The 24,398-nt window shown below is 34.8% G+C and overlaps 1 protein-coding gene and 1 pseudogene across 1 annotated transcript in view; both read right to left on the reverse strand.

The window, feature by feature from the left end:
* Window positions 1-24,398, reverse strand: part of AHI1 (Abelson helper integration site 1) — a 138,513-nt gene that overhangs the window by 30,299 nt on the left and 83,816 nt on the right. Inside the window, exon 20 of the mRNA XM_087817772.1 lies at window positions 20,885-20,940. Coding sequence (XP_087673898.1) covers window positions 20,885-20,940 — 56 coding nt within the window. The remainder of the gene's footprint in view (window positions 1-20,884; window positions 20,941-24,398) is intronic.
* Window positions 72-14,532, reverse strand: LOC148093135 (rho-related GTP-binding protein RhoQ pseudogene; annotated as a pseudogene).

The raw sequence follows: 24,398 nt of genomic DNA on the forward strand, positions 1-24,398 counted from the left end.
ACTGCTTCACTATTTATAAGTGGTCTGGGTATAATGTAGCATTTCGTATGCTATCTGAGAAATGGACCATTTCAACAGTTTATACATCCCGATCCTATTCTTCTTCCCCTGCGTGTTTCCTGAGTGTTAAAGCGGCTCTGACAGCCTCATCAAATACAGCCTTCAGGCCCTTCTGGGTTAAAGCTGAACCCCGAACAAAGCAGCATGCTCCTATCTTGGAACTGTTTCGGTTCTGTTCCACATATATAGGCTTTTCTTTCTTATTCAGTCATGCCAAAGTTTTTGGGTCACCTCAGAGATCGATGTGAGCTGCTGCTGAAAGAGGGCATTTGGTATGTATCCCTCAGGCTCTGGTACCTGCTCCTTTTACACTGTGAATGAGGCTAGACGGACCGCAGAGAAGCATATAAGGGAGACATCAGTCACTGGATGAGAGAGAGGCCTCAGGCGATTATGGTCTTGCTGGGTGATCATAATTTGTCTGTCTACTGTGTCCCAGAGTCCCAGGAGGTACCGTTTGCACCCAAATGGTGATGTTGACTGTGTAGGAGTGGAAGACGGTGGGTACCTACTCCTCTGTTTAGGTGTCACTGGCATAGCTCATGAGTAGCACATCTTGCCCGCTGCCCTGTCACCAGCCACCATGCACTAGAGGATCAGTGTGCTTGGCAGTGCGTCATGCTGCTACTGGACAGTCTCTGGGCATGGTCCCAGCTCCTGCCCCAGCTGCGCCTGCCCACTGCCCCCCAGTAATTATGTAACAAGTGAAATAATCTTTAAGAAGATCTTATTTCTCAATAATGTCAATAAAGGAATATTTGGTCTCTACTATTAAAATAGAAATAGAAAAATAGAGCAGATAAAAAAAGTTAGAAAACAAAATTTAACAATAAATCCTGAATTCTACAGAAGTATGTTATTAAATATTCAAATGACTCCTTTACTATAGAGACACGGGGACTGTATTTTATTTCACCAGAGGAATAAAGAAACACACAGCCCTATTTCTAGCATCATGTGATAGAAATATATATAGTCTTTATGATTATTTCCATGAATACTACTATGTAAGACGATCCTAAACATATTTATAAAAAAGAAACCAAGGCCCTATCATTTTTAACTGATCTTATCTGGATAATAATAGATTAAGAAAACAGAGATAAAGAATGTAAATAGTTGCACAAAGTTTATTGTCTCTGTACCAGACAAACTATCTGTTCCTATCCTGCTATATAATGCTAGTATATATGAATCTTAAACACTTCATCAAACAAATATTTGAAAATATTTGATTACAAATACCTTTTGGTAAAGTAAACACCAAGGGAAATGGAAAGAATAGCAAACTAGGAATCAAGACAGTGAGTTTCTAGTTCTGTGCGGGCCTCCAAACCTAACATATTACAGAACACTCAAACTGAATGTTTGTAAACTAGGGGAGGGAAGCAGGTGATAATCTGGTATACTTTCCAGCTTTAAAATTTGATCATACAAGGTACTCAAATAACTATTCCAAAAAAACAGCATTCATAAATTTTAAAGTAAATTCAACATTTTAACCCGGTGGATAATAGTGTGGCTGTATTACCTGTAATAATACATTGGAAAAGCTAGTTTGACTGCAGCAACACTACACAGGAAAACCTTGAGTAACAATTACAACAATAAGGATAAGTGTTTCTTCTGAATTTAACATGTGGAAATACTTCTTTCTTCTTGGACAAATAGGGATGGCCTGACCTTTGGATTTCACAAATAAGCTACTCATTTTATAAGGTGATTAGTATCAATTAAGCCTTTTCTTACAGAAATCACACTTCGCATACGTTGTTACAGTGAATTTTATTAGTGCTTCATTGACAAAAGCTTTTTATTGGTTATTTCCTTAAAAAAAATCAAGAGAATGATGCAGACCTTTATAGACTAGACTATATATTTGTTATTAGCAAAGAAAATGATAGTGCACTTTAATTTTCTTTCTTGGGAGGGATAGTAAACAGAGAATTATGATAATTTACATTAAAGTGAGGTCTCTAGACCACAGGTGGCACATTACACGGAAACTTGTTAGAGATGCAAATTCTTGGGCCCCATTCCAGACAAGCTGAAATCACTTGGTTTGAGTTTTAACAAGCCTTGCAGGTGATTCTGATATACCTAAAGTTTAGTTAATACTTCATTTTGACCTATTTTATAAAACATGCACATTATTCTTTTGTACATATCAAGTGATGCAACTGAATGGGTGAGAAACAATTTAAAATACAAAGCCAAATCTTATACCAAATTGTTACTGGCAAAGCTTACAAGTAAACCCGTTCCTCCTTTCCTATTAGTTTTACTTCTTTCTTAGTTTCCCTCCTCTCACTGAAATGCTGACCTGCTTCAGATCTGAGTAATTTGACATCTACTTCGTCATTTTTTCAACAAGGTCATGCTCAAACTGCAACTAGGAGTCATAGTAATCATTTGAGAGTCACAGTAACCTCTTAAGGATTAGCAAACTTTTTAAAATAGAAAAATAAGCAAAATTGAAAGATTAAATTTCTCTACCCAGCAATAATTATTAGGTACCTATTGTGTCTCAGCTGCTTTTACAGCTGGGAACAAAGTGAACAACACAGACAAAAATCTCTGCCCTCAGGGAGTTTCCATTTCATTGGGTGTTTCATTGTTTTTGGTCTGTTGGCCCTTTTTAAAAGAGGGATACCTTTAATATTTGTACTAGTTACTCTTGTGTCTCTCTAGTTTGAAGATGACAATAAATTTTAACAGGGTGCACACTAATATTAAAATAATTTATAAATTACTTCAGGAAATTATAAATTTTTAAAAATTACCTTAATGAACTATGAGTGTGAGTAAATCTAAAATTACTAGTAAAAAAACACCACTAGACACAGACAATATTTTTAAACGAAAATAAATTCAAATATTTGCAAATAACATATTATCCGTAATTTGTAGATACTCAGTTTTAGTAGTTATAAATTTTATAATTCATAGTTTAAAGCAGTGATTTAGAGAGGTTATGTATAGAAATATGCCCCTTATAACAAATGAAATATTCTTTTTTTTTTTTATCCTACTGCATTTATTACTTGGTTTTATTTACCTGTAGATGCTATTGTTCTGGCCAGGTCTTTTTCATAGCCACCAGTGTTGTGAGAGGTAGTAAAAACTTTTTAAAAATATATAAACATACAAATTTGTAAATATTAAAAAATTATTAATTAAAGTTTGTTATGGATATAAATTAGAATATATAAATATTAAAAAACAAAAATAAACAAATATAAACATGTAAATTATAAAAGGATCTTCAAATAGTCAGACCTGTGTGAACTGCTACAAAACTACTTTAGAAAAGCCCCTTCTAAACTTGAATAGGCACTTATAGAAACTCAAAAATGTCTAAGTGAGTTATAATTTCCATTGCTGTCCTTTAGAGTGAGGTATAGGTCTATTTTTCTGTGCTTAAATATATACATAATAGATATAACAGACCTATTATTTAAAAATAACATGAGGTGTGGAGACAACTCTTTTGAGAATGAAATCAAGTCTCTTTTTGACGGTTAATGGCACTTGCAAGATTTTCTGAGTACCAACTCCAGTAACAGAGTTGTAGTCCTTGATATATCAAGACAATCTGTACAGAAACTTTTAAGAACTACTAAAGAGCACTCCTAAGGACATTTGTTAAATTTATTAACAAAATTCATTAAAATTATAAACAATTTCTAAAAACATAAATTAACATCTCATTCCTATAATAAATATCTCCAGTGTGTGCTACACATATGGCACTGTACACACATTAGTAGGGGAAATAAAGAAATAAAGCATACAGTTTTTGACCTGAAAATGCTCAGGATATAATTAAGAAAAATTATAATTATAATTAAGAAAAATTGTTTCAAATATTATATGCTTAAAAAATATTTATTCTTAAAGTTTAGCATAAATTAATACCTTTATAATAATCTGCTTGGTTTTATGAAATATCTTATTTAAAAATATCTCATTTAGATGTTTTAGTTTTATTCAACCAAGGTTTTAAAATTTACTAGTTCTAAAACAAATAAATAAATCTTAGTTTGGGTTTTTCTCAGCATAATGTACATCTACTCTTATTGTTTAATAATCTGCTATGCTATGGATATGCCTGCATATCTGTCTAGATATATCTGAAAATACATGTATCTACCATTTACTTAATGCTTACTATGTGCCAGGGATTTGCTAAGCATTTATATATATTTTATAATATATAATATATTATATATTATATATATACACTATATATTAGATACATTTTATAATATATTATATAGTGCATATATATCATATATATTGTACAAAATATATTTTACACTATATAGTTCATATATATATGTATATATACATAATTGTGTACAACCTTTGGTTCCTTAATTATAAACTAAAAGAATTATTATTTGTCTAAATCACACAGTTGGGAGATTCTAGGTGTTAGCAGGTCTGCTCTTCTCTTAAGCCTATGCTTTTAATCATTAAACTGACATATTTAAGTTTGAAGTTAGAGGCCTTCGTGTAAAGAAGCAAACACAAGGATGCTTGGTTCACTGCCTGTAGCTTTCCTTAAGATTATGCCAAAAGAAGGGTCTTAAAACCTTGGTAATTCTATTAAAGAAGGCACCTGAAGATCATCACAGCACTTTTCTTCAGCTTCTCAGTCACAACTTGTTGAAGCCACCAAACTGGGAAATTGAAATCGGGCTAAGGTAACAGCTTATCTATGTATATCGATATGTGTAGCCACTTCATCACTGCATTTTATATTTAAGGGTAGAAGGAATTACTGAAATGACTATAGGTAGAGCTAATATGGAAAGACTTTGTGAAGGAATCTTGAGTAATAAATTTAAGTAGAAATTTAAATTTATGATTCAGACAGCCAGACATTACTATTTAATTGGCATCTACTTAAACACTGAGGCTTGTCTATTTCTAATTCTAACATCAATCCAAATATTCTAGGAAAAGCTCATGTATACATATGTGAGCATTTGGTTTAGTGGGGTAAAGATACGAATATATTAGTAGAAGGTTAATGAAGCAGCTTAATGGAAAATGTCCCTTCTTTAGCATATAATTGTAATTGTGACACATATGGAGATGTGGACAGTTGAACAGGAGGCTCTAAAATGTACCAAACAATAATTCAAATGACAAAATAGAATTCAGCAATTTTTAAGAAGCAAATATAATATTCTGAGCTTAGAGACAAATGAGTAGAGGGGAAGTACTTCTGGAATGGGGGAGTAATGAAAATTGGCTCTTTCACATAAGCAAGAACACTGGGAAAAATAGTCAAACTCAACTTTTTAAGAACTCTGACAATAAGCCAAATGTTTATAACAATCCAAGCAGCAATTCAAGAAAAACAGTTAAATTTTGGTAAACACAGCAAGCTCTGTGGAGTTTTAAGCTGCCCTATTTTCATTACCCTCTTGCCAGCTCCATGGTTGCCTTAGAGACCAACAGACTCCCAACTATGGTAACTCTGAAAACTAGCAGGCTAGCAGTCACAGGAGAGGGTGGAACAGGTTCAGAGTGCCTCCAAAGCTCCATCTCCAGAGAAGTGACACTATAGGACCTATGTGGCAGCCCCTGAAAAGCTCCATTCTCAGGGCTTGTCTTTATTTGATGTGACTCAGAGCCTGCTGTGTGAACAGTCACAGCCCTAGGGCATTTGTCAAAAACAATCAGTTGTAACATAGGTAGTGGTACAAGTTAGGACAAATAAGGGGATGGCCAAAAAATTAAAAGGAAAATGACATCTCTATAGGGTACTCTGAAAAGCTCCAAGGCACTCCTGGAAATGTAGAAGGCCACGTGCAAGGGCAGGACTGTGTGTGCGCCCAGGGAAGACCAGAGAAGGCTCTAATCCTTCACCTGTGGCTGACCCTGACAGTCTGTAAGCAGAGAGTGAAATCTTTGTAAGGCAGTTATAAACTTCCAAGTGAAGTAACTAAAATCGTGTCCCAACACACAGAGCCCCTTGGAAAGGCGACAGGACTTGGTTCTGGGCATTTAAGGAAATGACTGTCCAGTCATTAGCTGACTGCTAAGCTAACTAAATGGACACTTCAGTGGTCGCACAACACAAAAAATATAGACTTTATATAGAATTACTCCAGGACATTCACTAACTAAATAAGTAGTAAGAGTAACAACAACAAAAAAGACCACAGAAGGGTGGGATAGAGAATCTGATTTCCAGGTTTGCCACATTATATTATCTCAAAGGCCCAGTTAGCAATAAAAAATTTACAAGACATAAAAAACCCCAGTAAAGTATAACCCTACACAGGAATTAAAGAAGTCAATAAAAATTGTCCCTGAGAAAGCCCAGATATTAGATTTACTAGACAAAGATTTTAAAAAGATTTTACATAGTTAAAAGGCCTAACGAAAATCATGACTAAAGAATTAAGAGGAAGTATGAGAATGGTATCTCAGCAAATAAAAAATATCAATAGAAAGCTAGAAATTATTTTAAAAAATAGAAAGTATGGAGTTCAAAAGTACAATATTCCAACAGAATGACCGGCTCAACAGGAGATTTGAATTGGCAGAGGAAAGAATCAGTGAAGTTTTGGGATAAGCAAACTGAGATTATCTAGTCTGAGAAACAGAAAGAAAAAAGAATGATGAAAAAATGACAGGGGCCAACATCCTTTCCCCATAAAAATACTCAACAAAGTAAGAATACAATGGAACTTCCTAAACCTGATAAAGGCTATACAAAGGGTGGTGGATCATGTTAAGTGCTTTTCCTATATCTATTGACATTATTGTGTGGGTTTTTGTGCCTAATGCTATTAATATGTCTATTACACTGACTGATTTTCATGTTAAATCTTCCTGTCATTCCTGGAACAAATCCTACTTGGTCATGGTGTATAATCTTTTTTATATATTGTAGATTCTGTTAACTAGTATTTTACTGATGCTTTTATATTAATATTCATAAGATATTTTGGTCTGTAGTGTTCTGGTCTAGTTTTGGGATCAGAGTAATACTGACTCCATAAAATGAATTGGAAAATGTTCATTCCTCTTTTAATTTTTGGAAGAGTTTGTAAAAGATTGACATTTTGTCCTCCTTAAAAGACTTTTTACAATTCACCAATGATGCATTCTGTCCCTGAGATTTCCTTTGTGGGAAGTTTTTGGATTGCTAATTCAATCACTTTAATCTTACAAGTCTATGCATATTTCTTTTTTCTTCTTCAAGTCAGTTTTAAGTTGTGTCTTTTTATGAATTTATGAATTTGTCCCTTTCATCTAGGTTATTTGATTTGCCATCACACAGTTGATAATATTTTATTTTAAAATTTGTTGTTTTCAAATTTATTTTTATTGTTGAAAGTATTACAGATGTCCCCTTTTCGCCCCCATTGATCCCCTCCACCCCGCATCCCCCCCCCCCCAGGCCTTCCCCATACCAATGTCTGTCCATAGGTTGTGCATACAAGCATATGCATTCTTTGATTAACCTCTCCCCCCCACTTCCCCACCCCCACCTTCCCTCTGAGATCCCTTAGTCTGTTCCATGCTTCTACGTCTCTGGATCTATTTTGCTTATCAGTTTATTAATTCCACGTATGAGTGAGATCATGTGGTACTTGTCTTTCTTTCACTGACTTATTTCATTTAGCATAATACTCTCCAGTTCCATCCATGCTGTCCCAAAGGGTAAGAGATCCTTCTTTTTTATAGCTGCATAGTATATTAGCACTTTTATTTCTCCAAAGCCAGAAGTGGTATCTCCTCTATCATCCCTGATTTTATTAATTTGGGTGTTACCTATTTCACCCCTGGGGTCAGTCCAGCTAAGGTTTTGTTAAATTTTTTGACCTTTCAAAAAACCAATTTTTGGCTTAATTAATTTCTCTATTCTTTTTCTATTTGCTATTTCATTGATTTCCATCCTAATAGATCTGCTAACTTCAACTACATTCCTAAAAACAAAATTTATTTCTACATTTGATATAAGCTGAGTCCAATATATACATAAACATATATATGACATATATTAGAAAAAATATCTTATACAATTATATAGTAAAATATAGTAATTTGCCAAATTAGAAAATGGGCTAAGGATATGAATAGATTTTCCAAAGAAGATGCACTTTCAAAGATGCTCACATCCTTAGTAATTAAGGAAATACAAATCTAAATCAGAAGGTACCACTCCCTACCCAGAAGGATGGCTATAATAACAAAGACAATACCAAGTGTTGATGAGGCTGTGGAGAAACTGAAACCCTCATACATGGCCGGGGGATTGTAAAAGGGTTCAGAGCCACTTTGGAGAACATTCTGACAGTTCCTCACAATGTTAAACATACAGGTAACATGATGCAGCAACTCTAGTACTAAATATGTACCCAAGGGAACTGAAAGCATGGCCACACAAAAACCTGTATGTGAATGTTCATACAGCATTATTCATAACAGCTAAAAACGGAAGCAACTCAAATGCTCATCAGTGGATTAAAGGATTCATAAAATGTTATATCCACGTAACAGAATATTATTCCGCCATAAAAAGGAATGAAATTTTGATGCATGCTACAACACAGAAGACCTTTGAAAACATTATGCTAAGTGAAAGAAGTCAGATACAAAAAGTCATATATGATATAACTGCATTTATATAAAATATCCAGAACAGGCAAATCCATAGAGACAGAAAGAAGTTTTGTATTTGCCAGGGGCTAGGGAGAGAAAGCAATGGAAGGGGGGGTGTGTGACTACTAATGAGTATGGGATTTCTTTGGGGGGATCATATTGAGTATGTTTTAAAATTAAAGTGGTGATGGTTGCAAAACTCTGTGTATAATTCAAACACAATGAATTGTAGGCTTTAAAAGTGTAAATTGTATGCTATGTGAATTAAATCTAAGTGAAGCTATTAAAAAAAAGAACATCATAGAAATTATGGCCATGGGAGGTGAAGTTAGTTGTGATGATTAAGCAACAGATACAAGCAAGAGTACAGAAGAGGCCACCCCTCCCCATGTCAGAGGGGAGAGCCTGGGTTCTGGCTATGGAAATGGAAGTATAACACGAGAGAGCAATATATAGGAAACAGATATGCTTCAGATATCACCAAGGTTTTGCTGGTAGGAACCAGGCTGCTGGTATTACCACTGACAGGAAATTAAACTGGAAAGACACAATGAAGTTGCGGGGAAGACAGCAATTTTATTGAGCTGTTTTCATTTTTAGGTTCTTTGGGTTACCAAATGGTTAACACCCTAAGTGCTTATTATAAAGATTTTTCTAATGGAAAGAAGAAAAGAAAAGAAAGAATAATTAAGATGAGAAACATCAACTGAGGAGTCATTCATACTTCGGTGTCAGCTGAAACTGAAGGGTACACAATGAGCTTTACAAGTAGGTCTCAAGGAAGAAGACAGGAAGCCCAATCATCTCATTCTTGGGTGATATTCAAAATTACCTTCTCATTCCTTCACTCCTGCTCTTTAAACAGCTGTCTGTGGCATGTGGGTAGCATAGTTTGAAGTGTAGCAGGTGTTTATAATTTCCTTTCTCAAGGTCACAGGTGACTCTGCCAGTGCACTAGAAAACCACAGCTTTTGGGCCCCTTTCTTCCCACCAAGCCCCAAGATCCCCTTCTCACATCCAGAGCACTCTCTACTACTTATGTCTTTAACTCACCCCACAGCTATTAGAATCGAAGTGCCATTACTCCTAGGAAATCAACTATGACTTTATCCACTAACTTAAATCATATCTGATTAAAATTTCTTGGTGGGTGAATGGGATATTTCCAAGAAAAAAAATTTTAAATTGGCTTTCTTAGATAGCTTCCATGGCAGATCTATTAAGAGGAAGGAATCCGTGTTGGGCAATGTCCCTCCTGAAATCAAGACCTTCATACTCCTTTTTCTCTGTCGATCTGGTCAGCCTTTCCAGTGGTAGTTGTTGTCTACACCCTTCATTACCACCCCTGCCTAATCCCATGACAAGTTACAGTGATGCCATAAAGGTCAGAGGAGATACTATACAGTATGCAGCAGAGCTTTTAAAACGATAAATTGCCTTTGTAAGTGTAAGTTGCTATGAATATTACCCGAACTGCTCCCAATTTCCACAGAATCTGCTTTTTATCACTGAGTAGCATTATCTTAATGGTTTATTCACATAAACTGATTCTGCTTCTAGGGAGTTAATACTGTTGGCTCATCTGCCATAATGCATTAACATATTCAATTTAAATGTGTCTAGAAGACCCTTAAGACCTTTTGTGTTTCAGCTTCCCTACTGGGAAATGATGATAACACTTTGATCTTAGAGAACTATTATGACATTCAAGTGAGATAACCTACATAAAAAACACTTAGTACAGTCCCTGGCACAGAGTAAGTGCCCAATACATGTTAGGTATAATTATTATTAGTCAATTCCTAAAGTTCTTTGAGTTATCATAGAGGAATGGTGTGTTGCAGTAAAATATTTCTGTAGAACACCCACCACTATAAATGTGACCATATTTTCCAAAGCAAATATAGATCTACTAACATTCAACTCTATTTCTGAAAATGAAAATTTATTTCTAATTTTGGCATGGCTCTGAATCCAAAAAGTGCCCTCAGAAAAGTCTGCTCATGTTGCCATAAGATATTGCCAGGCAGAGATGCTGACGAGAAAACTTCATGTAGTTCCATTAAAAACAGAACAAGAGGTTTTATTTTCTTCAGGAATTTTCCTCAAATTTTATGCATCATACTAATCTGTGACCCAATTATGTGGTTACACCAAGAGGTGCCTGCATTACCGAACGCTGTGCTGCTATCTCTGCCAAAGACTGATCTCTGGGGGCACGGAGATGATGGCAGAATAAAGGGAATCACAGGAAGAAGGAACTGGGCAAACTCAAACACGTTTGTCAGGGCAGAAGAGATCTACGGAGCATCAGTAGTGGCAGTTGGTAGATGTTCATCTAGCCAGGAAAAACAGAGCACTAGTTTAGTAACTTTTGATAAAATTTCTTCAAAAATGGAGAATAATATTTCATAGGATGATGAGGGTTAAAATTTTTCTTTTCTAAATAATTGTTTTCTTCATTCTATGGCATAATCTACTCAAGTGTTAGGTTCTTCAATATTACTGCTTCCTTAAAGGGGTCAAATTTAATACTGACTGGCAGGAAAACTTCAAGTAATCAAATTTTATTTTAAAAATTATGCAAGTAAATGCTTTGATAAGCACAATGCCATGTAACACTATAATTGCTTTTATTTATTTAAAAATTATCTTTATTGTTGAAATCATTATAGATGTCCCCCTTTCCACCCCCCTTGATCTCTTCCACCTGGCATCTGCCCCACTGTCCCCCCAGGCCTTCTCCACACTATTGTCTGCATCCATAGGGTATGCATATATGCATGTAAATTCTTTGATTAATCTCTCCGCCCCCACTCCCCCACCCCCCCTTCCCTCTGAAATTCATCAAGACTATTCCATGCTTCTATGTCTCTGTAACTATTTTGTTCATCAGTTTATTTTGTTCATCAGTTTATTTTGTTCATTACATTCCACATATGAGTGAAATCATGTCATATTTGTCTTTCTCTCTCTGGCTTATTTCACTTAGCATAATATTCTCCAGGTCCTTCCATGCTGTCCCAAAGGGCAAGAGATCCTTCTTCTTTACAGCTGCATAGAATTCCACGGTGTTAATGTCCCACAGCTTTTTTATCCACTCATCTATTGATGGGCACTTTTAAATAATAGCCCCCCCCCAAAGTGACATAAATAAAAACATAAATTACCCACAGGTAAGGAAATTTTTACTATTTTTATTTTATTTACTGTTTAATATTTTTCTAATGTTCTGAATAAAGACAATGAGGGGCATTATTAAATTTATCAATGTTACAGAGTTTAGAACAGACCTATTTACCACTGCTGGGAAAAAATCAGGATTCAAAAGAATTTTTACAGGCTAGGTAATGAGTCAAAAATAAGTTGACGAAACTCAACAAGGATAAATGGACAACTCTGCACTTAGGGTTAAACAGTAATAGCTGAGAGATTACTGTTAGTGTCAGACACGCACTCAGTACTCGAAATAACAGAACAACACTAAAAAGTAGGTGTTATTATTATCTCCATTCTGGAGATGAGCATACTAAGGCATCATTATATAAATACTGGGAAGCTATGTCTTGATAGCACGTCTTTTAAAACACCAAGGAGTTATGGTAGGTCAAAGTTCAATATCAAACACAGTATCCAGATTATAGAAATCGATAATACCACTACATTTTTCATATTACAATCAGAATATTAAGTCCAGTTCCGGTTGCCCTTTTTTTAAAAAAATATGAGTAAACTAGAATGAAATCAACATAGATTAAGATAAGTCATAGATATGATATAGATATCTCAAACACCTTAAGTGTTGCATTTATGGAAAATGGATTTGTTCCACAATGGTCTACAAAAAGAGTACAGCTAAGATACTAATCATTTGTAGTAAAATAAAAAACTTGAGTAATTAATGAAAACAGTGTTTTAAGATAGAGCTAATTTTTGTTTTCCAGGAAAGAATGTACCCACAAGTAAAGGGACTTTTTCTTTAGTAACCATTGACACATCTTTCTTATATGTTGAAACTGAATGACTGGAAATGTGTTAGAGGTTAGAAATGTACCCAAACTCTTCTAACAATATCCCATTATTAGCAGATAATGTAGTCTTTGGAAAAGTCTTGATGCAAATATCAAGAACTCCAGAGGCTCTGTAGCATGTTAATTAAAAAAGAAAAGAACTTCCTGACTGTTTACTAACTATGTGATCCTAGGCAAGCCTCTTCACTTTTCAATTTCATAATTTATAAAATGGGAATAATAATACCTACCTAAGAATTATGCAGATGAAAAGAAAGTAGAGATACAGATATATTGGTAACAGAGCAAGTATTCAATACATGTATATCATTAATCTTCACAACAGAGCATTAATAAGTTAAATAACAATTTTATATTATTATGATTAACTTATTCAGGATCTTTATGAGGACTGGGAATATAATAATAGCTAGTAATAATATGTGCATGCACTGCAGGGTGCTCAGATCATCATGCTGAACAGGAGCATGCAAATTCCCTTTCTTGATCAAGTACACATTTTACTAAGGGAGAAGTTTACTGAGATCTAAAGAAAAAGAATTAGGATAGATCACGAACAGAAAAGATATGTCATTACAGACCAAGGCAAAGATCACCCACATCCTCATACAATTACTATGTGTAAATGTGAAAGCTGGGCAGTGGAGAATACTGATAGGAAAAAAAATGGACCCACTTGAAGTATGGTGTTAGAGAAGAGCTTTATGAGTACCCTGGGCCCATGAATGAGTGGGTCCTAGAGTAAATTAAGCTTGAAAGGTGTCTGGAGGCAAAAAATGACAAAACTGAAGCTGTCCTACTTCAGGTATATCAATGAGAAGTCAGGGTTCTTTGTAAAAGACAATCATGCTGGAAAAATAGAAGGCAGCAGGAAAAAAGAAAGACCAAATATGAGATGGATAAACTCCATAAAAGCAGCCATAGGCAGGAATCTACAGGAACTGAGCAGGGCTGTTGAGGACAGGACATTGTGGACATCCCTCGTCCATAGGGTCATCAGGAGCTGAAGCCAACTCAATAGCACATAGCACTGGCTGTTGTGGCAGCCTTCATCAGATTCCCTTGTTCTTGATGTCCCTGACCTATCTGGGACCCTGGGGTCTTCCCTTTGATTCCTGACCTAAGAAATCTTCTCAGGCTTGGGATATGTTCTTGTCATTATCTGGCCATCTCTTGTGATTAAATAATACTCAATATCTAGTACACAGAAATATACTGACTGGGATGCAATGTGTCTTAACTCATTCCTGGGAACAATCCTTCAGGTAGGTATTATTATCTTCACTTACAGATGAGGAAATTGAAGCACAAAGAGGTACGTCTCCTGGAGCAAAAGTGGCTGAAGCAAGACTTGAAACCTGATAATTTGGTTCTGGACTCAAATTCTTAACCCTTCTTCTAATATTACTTTTCAGTGTGAACCATGCATGGAACTGCAAGTAGCTCAGAGTGGCCAGAGTGAGAACAATGGGAAAGAGCTGGCAGTAGTTTAGAAAGGGAGCAGAAGGGCTTCAAATGACATGCTGAATAGCTTACTTTAAACAGGTAGGAGACAGGGTGCACCACTGGATATTTAATGCATGATGATATTTATGTTGGATAAATACATAGCTTTGTGGAGAATGGATCTGGGAGGTGAGTAGGTGGAGGCTTGTTCCTGACTCAGCTTTTTCTAAGGGCTGGACATCTGCCTCCTTCCTGGATACCTGTCTTGTGAAGAATCTGCTTGCCACAGCTGAAGCCTGAGCCTTCTGACTACTGGGTCTCTCTTCTGCACCCCGCAGCTGTAGAGTGTGGCTCTATCAAACATAACAGATGTAGATCTTCAAACTCATCCTCTTTTCTGAGATCACAGCCCATATTCTCAGTTCTCTGCTGAACAGTTCTATTTGTTCATGGCCTTTGGTTACCTGAAATTTAACATGTCTAAAATTGAACCTATTATTTTCTAAAAATCAGCCTTCATTCCTGTTTTCAAAAATAACCTGTTAATGGAGTCATCATTCTCTCAGTAACCTGTGTCTGCAGTTTTGGAATCATCTTTTACCACTTTTCTTTTGAGTCCCTATCATCAGTACTAATCTCCAAATCTTTCTCTCAAGCCTACCTCTTTTTCCGTTTCCACTGCTCTTTCCTTACTCAGACTTGTAGCACCTCAAATGTGGATTACAGTAGTTTCACAACTCACATTCTTCCTATCTCCATCCATCTACAATTTCATGAGCTGCTTTTATTTTAACCTTATGAAATCATTACCACCTTGTAATATATGTAATGGAACATTAGTTGGCCATAAAAAAAGAATTAAATCTTACCATTCGCAACAGCATGGATGAGCTTAGAGGGTATTTTGCTAAGTGAAATAAGCCAGACACAGAAAGACAAATACCACTTGCATACAGAATCTAAAGAACAAAATAAGCAAATAAACAAACAAAATGAAACAGACTTATAGATACAGAGAACAGACTGATGGACGCCAGAGGAGAGAGGTGTTGGGTGGCGGGGTTAAAAAAAGGTGAAGGGATTAAGAAGTACTAATTGGTAGTCACAAAATTGATACAGAGATATAAGGTAAAGCATAGAAAATGCAGTCAACAATGATGTGGTGACTGTCTATGGTGCCAGGTGGACACGTGAATTATCGGAAGGAACACTTTGTAAAGTATATGAATGTCTACTCACTGTGCTGTTTACCTGAAACTAATACAAAATAGTGTTGAATGCAAACTGTAATAGAAAAATAAAATAAAAACACTACCACTGTGATCATATTCTCATGCTCAAATGCCTTACGATTGTTTATACTGAGAAAGTCTTAATTCTTTATCTAACATCCAGTGATCTTTATAAATCATGCCCAAATGACCTTTTCTAAACTTCTAGCTCATGTTAAATGCTCTGCTACATGCTACAGTAAAACTGTCTATCCATCGGTCAACTGTGTGTGCTTTCCTTCTATGGGTCTTTGGTCACACTGTTACTCTGGTCTAGAATATCGTTTTCCTTTCTACCCCATCTTCTTTACCATCCAGTAGCACCTTCCCAAACAGCCTCTCTAAGCAGCCTTCCCAAACCACTCTAGTCCCGGGAATTCCTACAGCACTCAAGGCCTAACCAACATTCTTCTACTTGAGCACAAGCTGCCTTGGTGATATGACATCGGATTCCTATGGCTCTGAACTTTTATCAATTTTGTGTACTGGGATTTCACATTTTACAGCTAACTTTTCTAATGAGACAAAGAGGTATTCAAAGACCCAAAGCATGTTTTACATTTTTTGTATTTCTACTTTTGCCATACCACTCTCACATGTACCCGGTGCTTAGTACTATACTATTCCATGCACATTCCTAATGTTTACTGATAATTTAGGAAATAAATTCAGATTATGCCACTGTTATGTTATAGTCCTCCAGTAATGTAAAATTTTCATAATTTTAAAAGTTTGCCAGGTAGAAAAATTTAGAATAGTCAAAAGAGAATTAAGGGGGAAAGTCTAAGAAAAACATAAATGTCAGTGGAGTATGCTGATGGAAAAAATCAACATAAACTTCATAATTTACAATGTCTGGATAAAAAACCTACCATATAGATACTTAAGAAAAATATTATAGTATGGGCAACTCACAGTGGTCTTAAAGGAGAACCTATTTTGCATTTATGTTTGAATTTCAATAGAACTGCTCTGAATTGCTACTTTATTGATAAGTGAAAACAAATTTTTTTATGACTTAAGCTATAAAAACTTATAGTTTATCAGTTCCCTCTCCACCCTGCAATTACCTACAGGAAGAGATTGGCCATAGGTTCTATTTTATGAGTTTTATAGGGATACATTCACCCCAATTTACATACTATGAATTCCTGGAAAATTCGACAGATTGGAGAAAATAAAGTGCTTCCTTTGGATCAAAGACATTTCATTTGAACTCATGCATTTATCCATAAACAAGCTGCCCCAAATATTATGTTAAAATGTGAAAGATGTATTTTGCATACATACATGCATAAAGTATTTATACTAATGTGTAATAATGCAATATCCAGCAATCTTATGAACCTACAGAGTAGGCTAAACAGTAACAACTTAACAACTCAAAATGTGGTAGAATAGATACATATATCATAAATTCAAGGGTCTCAGAATAAAGTTAAATTTGTAGAATTCAGATAAATACACTTATGAATAACATTAGTGTTAAGGGCAAGCAACATCACAAACATCTCAGATACCTTTTCAAAGCAATAAAACACATGAAAGTTTATTACTGATGAAAAATTATGTGATAAAAATTTATCAAACCCTTGGAAAACCCAGAAGAAGTGTAATTGCAGAATGAATGAATTAATAGTTTGGTCTTACAATGAGAAAGAATAATAAATCAACATTTAAATTCCCAATGCAGCTAGGCTATTTTAATTTCTAATAATTAATGCAATACTTAGATGAATGGCAACAGTGTTCCAAGAGATAGCCTGGATTTTGTTTTAGCCTGTTGTGTAGATGTGTAGGCTTCTGTGAAAATGCAAGCTGTAGTTTTATAAACTGTCAAAAAGTCCATTTGTTAGAAGAAAAACCGTTCTCATTAATGGGGGCTGTGGAATCAATGAATAAAATAAGAAGAAAGGGGTAATATTAATTAGTGTTACAGGCTTGGAATCAAAGAAGCTTTACAAATATCAGTGACTGATTACAACAAGCCACGTTGATGCTATTTAAATTTTATCTTATTTGTTTTCACTGGAGGATATTCAAAAACAATTCTCCTCAAATCACAAATAATTCTTTATATATTCATCATGGCTTACCATGGTTTAATTCCACCACACAGTATGAAAAGCTGTGGGAACTGATGTGCATATGGTTGAACATTAAAGGACAGGTATGTTTTAACTATATTCCTCATGTAATCATCTCAAATAAGAAAAAATCAAACATGAGGGAAGACTTCCTTATGATAGTTACTATTTCTCCTTGATTTGGAAATAAGTCCTTCATTTAAGGTAAATATGGGACTCAAGCCTGTATCGACTTAACTATTAACTAACTTTTACACCACCTTTCAGGGTTCAGACAATGACCTCTGATTAATCTGAGTCTGATATTATCCTTAATTTGCTGTAGGCTCTAAGCAGGTGCAGCAACTAGTTCTTAAAGTGGAATGCTCTAATTAATTTCATATAATCTAATATTATGATTGTCTAATGTTTCATTTGCTTTTCCTATAATATTAAAATGTCCGAGTGAATATAGTAATATTCAGGACAAGTCAGTAAAAAGAAGCCATACATTTAACCATCATATCAGAACTAGGACATTAAGTATAAAGAAAATAAAAGAAAATCTGTAATACATGAGCAGGCAAAACAGGCCGCCTATACCAAAGAAGAACTGTCCAGTGTCTCTCCTGAAATACTAAACGCTGGAAGGCAAAAGATGATCAATTTCTGCAGTGCTCTCAGGGAAAAAGGCTATGTTCAAATAATTCAAAATCCTTGCAAGCTGTCTTGTGCAAAGACAACTAAGAGGTATTTTAAAATATGTAGACTCAGATAATATATCTCTTTCAATTTATATTTCTTGAAAATATAACTTGAAAACATACTCTTAGATATAAACTAAATTAAGAGCTCGGAATGCAAAAAAAATGAGTAGTGATTATAGCTAGTAAATAAGCAAAGTCTGCTTGGTTTTGGTGGCAGGGGTTAATGTCATGTGGAGATACGTGTTTTACTTTCTATCGAAGGCATCTCAAAAACAGATATGGTATTATTTATGCCAGAAAGAAAAAAATTCCAACAAAAATATTAAAGTTCATTTAATAAATGAAAAGAAACCAGTAAACTAAAAGTAAACTAAAAAGAGAGTGAGAGGGGACACAGAACAAGGGTACAGAGGTGGCTCTGTCTCAGGATAACTTATATTTTCTTAAAGAACACTACATCACATTACAGTCCTCTGTAACCATATACTCACTGACAAGTTCATTCCAATTTGGAATGTTGAGACATGCATCTTTCCCTGCTATGGAGGCTTGAGAAAGTCTCATTTCCCTCACTGCACGAGTCGTAGCTAGCATCTCACACTCTCCTAGACCCAAGCCATTTGTGTGGTCCTGGAACAAGCGGGACGTGGGAGTGGTAACGTGCAGGCAATAAGTTGGAAAACGCTGGTTAGGTGTGAGGTCAAGAAGTCACTCAGGGCCCCAGCCTCAGCCATTCTGAAATCCTAGCACATTCCCTTTCTATTTTTTTCTCAGACCCCAGGAATATCTCTCCTTTTTGGGACAATATAATACACAGTTTGTACTTATAAATATCCTCCCTTAAATTTTTAGACAGACTTTTTCCTCTTTTTTCTATCTCTAAATATATTCTTCTCTTAATCCTTTTAAGGAAAATAAGAGCATATATTGTGCAAAGGATGGAAATCAGGTACAATTATATTTCTGTGAAAATCAGACTTTACCTTCCAGGACATTGGGTTATGAACATACTTGTGATCCTACTTAGAGGTTATAAAAAAAGGACCAAAGTTAACTGTCAGTAAGCAGGGGGGCTGTGAGGCAGAGGGGTAGTAGAATATGCTCAGTTAGTAGTGAAGAGAGGAGAAGAGCTTTAAAAATGCAAAAAGGAAGCTTGGCTCAAGTCAAAACCTGGAGGACTGAGTGTGTGGGGTGCCTGTATAAACCAAGTATGTTATAACTTACTGACTGCTGAGAGTAGAAATGTTATTAATATAATAGGAACTGCCATTTAATAATCCAACTAGGAAAACATAATCAAAAGACCAACAGTACCTAAACTACCACTATTAGATATTGTTCTTAATTCACTACTGAAAAAGTTAATACTATTATTTTTCATGAATTAGTGAGGATTCAGTTCTATTATTTTCTCATTTAATTAACACGGCAATCTATAATCAGCCTGCAGGGTAAGACAAAACACTCTCCCAGGCTGTACTTTTCTGAGTTCCCAAATGTACAAAAAACTCCCCAGAAATGTAAACACTGGTGCCACAGGAACGCCTAAAGGAATAACATAAATTTCAAAGTATACAAAATAATCCAATGAGTATATGAATCAAATACATTAAACTAATTTGTTTCCCATAATTGCTAATCTTCAATTTTTAAATATTAAAGAATAAAATTTACATAATGTTATGGCTACTCAAGATAATCGGAACACACACTATAGCCAACTATTTTTTTATGATCACACTAATGATTAATTCCTCAAACACTGGTCTTTTCTGGAGTGCCACATAGCAAGTTCATCCAATATGCTGAATTAATCATTTGGATTTATTACGAACAGAAAATGGAGTCAATTTGCTCTGGAGGAAAATATTATCAATAAAATCCAAATATAGTAGAATATTATCTTCATTTTCTTAAAAAAGATATTAGACATTACCAAAGTTTTCTAACAGCAGGAAATGAGGAGCTGCATTGACTCGAAAGGATAAGAAGATTATGCTTTGAGAAGAGGAAGATACACTCTCGTCTATGTCATCTTATAAATCTTTTAAATGGGAACTATGAACTGATATGTAGTTCATATAAATATCATATGCAGAGACAAAATTTAATCATCTTCCTTTAATTTAATCATCTGTCCTATAATTACTTTTAATATAGTAAATGATACTGTAATTGTTAAATGACTTTTGTTGCCTGGTAGTAATATAAGAGGGCTAAAACCAAAGATTTTACTTTGATAATAACAAAGCCTAGTGATGTGTGAGGAAATGGAAGCATAATGGAATTCTTCCACTACTACAAAACATTCACTCTAAATGATGCTAGTGCACAAAATAACACTCATTTTAAAAAGGGTATAAATCAATTTGCAAATAGATTTGCATTACTTTATTAAAAGTATAAAGTATCTTTAAATTAAAAAATATTCTATTTATAACATTAATATAAACAAATACCTGTAAAAATGATATAGATCTTATTTTCCTATATCTTGGCAAAAAAATTAGTAAATTTTCTTCATTAATTAGAAAGCATGAAGTTCATTTTCCTGAAGGGATATGACTTCTGACAAAAGAGAGGTAATAAGTTTTCTACAATGGCATTATTATAACCAGTATCACTTTGTAGCTTCTTAACAGTTTTAACAATGCAGAAACAGGGTGCCTTACCATTGGTACTGTATCTACATGATGGTTACAAGGCATTCTTTCTATGCTGACAATTCCTGTGAAAAGAAAAGACTGTGAATATTTGCTGATTATACCTATCCATTTTATTTTGAAGACATTTATGTCAGTAAGATACAACTCCTACAGCTTACAAGAAAAAAGCCTCACTTCTATGGCAGGATACTTTAAAGTTGTTTCATAAATTCTATGGTCAGAAACAGTTGGAGAGTTTAGCTAAGAGACTTGACTCAAGGTGAGCTAAGCCAATTTTCCCATTCCAGTGCCCTTTAGCAATAGTGCAAGATGTGTTCATATCCTGGTCTAGGCTCAAAAATTATATATACCATCATCCCCGCTCCGTTGCATTTCTTCCTTGAAAGTTTTGTTTCTGACTTGAGGTCATCAGGTTTTCAAAAAGAACTATCACAAGGCTAGAAGGGAATACTTCCTTATTTTTTTCAAAAAGAATAAATAAATAAATCTATTTGAATTTCTCTGATCTAACGTCCTACTATGACATATTGTGCTACTCAGTCACCATGGAATATACGAAAAATTAAAATTCCTTTTGAGTCTCTCCTTTAAAATGATAAGATTCACTGACGAACCTGAGAAAAGCCCTTTTATCATGTGTGGATGTATCTTTTTATTCCCAATGTTCTTTACTGCATTTCTTTGTAATAAACAGCTTCTAAGGATAAAACACATTGCGTCTCATCTGTAAAGATACTGCTTCAAAGTCAAGCTCAAGTTAAAAATGAACACAGGTGTGGGTCTCGTTTATTTTATAATCTCTATCCATCAGCAAACTAATGAGTTAGGATCTTAAAATAGTTTGTTCAAATAATTCTAAAGGCTGTCACATGCAGGGCTGGTCAGAAGGGAGAACTGCAATGTACTTACTGTTAGTATCAATTAGCAAAATTCCTTGTTGAAACAAAACACTAGATTTTCTCATTTACAGGCAATTAACTAATTTTTCATAAAGTATGATTGAGAGCAATACAGAATAATAAATTTTTATCACTATGCAAGAGCATATTCAAAATAAACAAAGTATCATAAAACATGATTTTTTAAAAAAGTTTGTTTCATTTAAAAACTTCTTTCAACATCTACTGTTAGCCAGTGAAGTATAAAGGCCAATACTACCTTTATCCAATCAAGTAATATTTATTGAGTGGCTATGGGCACTCAGTAATAAAAGTTACATTATAAAGGGTAAATTATGATTTCTGACATCAAGAGTCTAGAAAAAAAAAGATATCTCTTTTTGAAGAAATATCACTGAGAAAGTTAACAATTTTGTCTTAAGTGTAATAACAGTCTTTAAGATGCTTTTGATGAACAGACACATTTCTAGTCATACAATTCATACACTGGCCTTGAATTTAAAAAAAAATTAAAAATCTGAGTAAAATATATTGTAAAATATTCAAATAATGCCAGTTCTTAACACAAGATTTTAATAATTCTTTAGTATATAGAACAAATGGTGAAATTCCCACTTGCCCAGTGCTACATCTCTCTCTAGCTGCAACCACTGAGAACAGTCTGGTGTCACACGCTGGCTTTTAAATGAAAGTGGTCATACTAAGCAGTTCATTCAGGAATTAGCAACATCTTACATGTGTGTTCTCATTATTGTAATCTGCTATACAATTGACCTAGGCTGACTACTGATTTTAAAATTCTTATCTAATTACAAAGTAACTTCAAAATTATGGGGAAAAACAAACAAAAAAACCTCAAAATCTATATCTTCAGTTTATAAAATCAGAAAGAAAAAACTACATAATTTACAGTTTCAATTTTGGGATGTATTAAAAATAGTTTTTTTAAAAGTGGATTATCCAAAAATATAATCTTAGTTTTAAATTTAGATTGCCTGTTGAAATAATATCATTTGGAAATATAATCATACTTGTTTGTTCTAACTTTTAGCAAAGAATATACAGAAAGGTATAAGTTTAAGTAAAAATATCCCAAATAGCACCCTGTTTCATGTAAATTTTACCTAAAGAATCTATATTTATACCTTATTTCACTTTTACTAAAGTGAAAGCTCATAATAAGTAGCCTGCTGTTGTGGCTATTTCTGTGTGCCAACTTGGCTAGGCACAGTAGTACCCAGATATATGGTCAAACCTCCAGATATTAATGTGAAGGTATTTTGTGATGGTATTAACATTTAAATCAGAAGATTTTGAATAAAGTAGATTGTGCTCCATAATTTGGGGGGTCTCATCCAAACAGCTGAAGGCCTTAAGAAACAATGACCTGAACAAACACTTCGAAAATTTATATGGAACCAAAAAACACCCCGAATAGCCACAACAATCTTGAGAAAGAACAACAAAGTTGGAGGGATCACAATACCAGATATCAAGTTATACTACAAAGCCACTGTAATCAAAACAGCCTGGTACTGGAACGAGAAAAGACATATAAGTCAGTGGAACATAACTGAGAACCCAGAAACTGACCCATGCCATTATGGTCAATTAATACTTAACTGAGGAGGAAAGAACATACAATGGAGTAAAGACAGTCTCTTCAATAAATGGTGCTGGGAAAATTGGACAGGTACATACAAAAAAATGAAACTAGATCACCACCTTACACCATACACAAAAGTAAACTCAAAATGGATAAAAGACTTAAATGTAAGACATGAAACCATAAAAATCCTAGAGGAAAACATAGGCAGCAAAATCTCAGACACCTCTCATAGCAATATGTTTGCTGATACATCTCTTAGGGCAAGAAAAACTGAGAAGAAAAGAAACAAATGGGCCTGCATCAAAATAAAAAGCTTCTGCACAGCAAAGGAAACCATCAACAAAACGAAAAGGGAGCCCACTGTATGGGAGAACATATTTGCCAAAGACATATCTGATAAAGGGTTAACATCCAAAATATATAAGGAACTCATACAACTTAACAAAAGGAAGACAAACAATCCAATTAAAAAATGGGCAAAGGACCTAAATAGACACTTCTCCAAAGAGGACATACAAATGGCTAAGAGACACATGAGAAAATGCTCAACATCACTAATGCAAATTAAAACCACAATGTGGTATCACCTCACACCTGTCGGAATGGCTGCCATCGACAAGTCAACAAACGATAAGTGCTGGCGAAGGTGTGGAGAAAGGGGAACACTGCTGGTGGGAATGCAGACTGGTGCAGCCACTATGGAAAGCAGTATGGAGGTTCCTCAAAAGATTAAAAATTGACCTGCCATTTGACCCAGTGATCCCACTTCTAGGAATATACCCTAAGAATCCTGAAACACTAATCAGAAAGAACTTACGCGCTCCTATGTTCATAGCAGCACAGTTTACAATAGCTAAAATCTGGAAACAGCCCACGTGCCCATCAGCAGCTGAGTGGATAGAAAAGCTGTGGGACATTTACACCATGGAATACTATGCAGCTGCAAAGAGGAAGGATCTTTTATCCTTTGGCACAGCATGGAGGGAACTAGAAAGTATTATGCTAAGTGAAA

Source organism: Miniopterus natalensis, chromosome 5 (assembly GCF_054644295.1).
Source record: "Miniopterus natalensis isolate mMinNat1 chromosome 5, mMinNat1.hap1, whole genome shotgun sequence".
NCBI lineage: Eukaryota > Metazoa > Chordata > Mammalia > Chiroptera > Miniopteridae > Miniopterus > Miniopterus natalensis.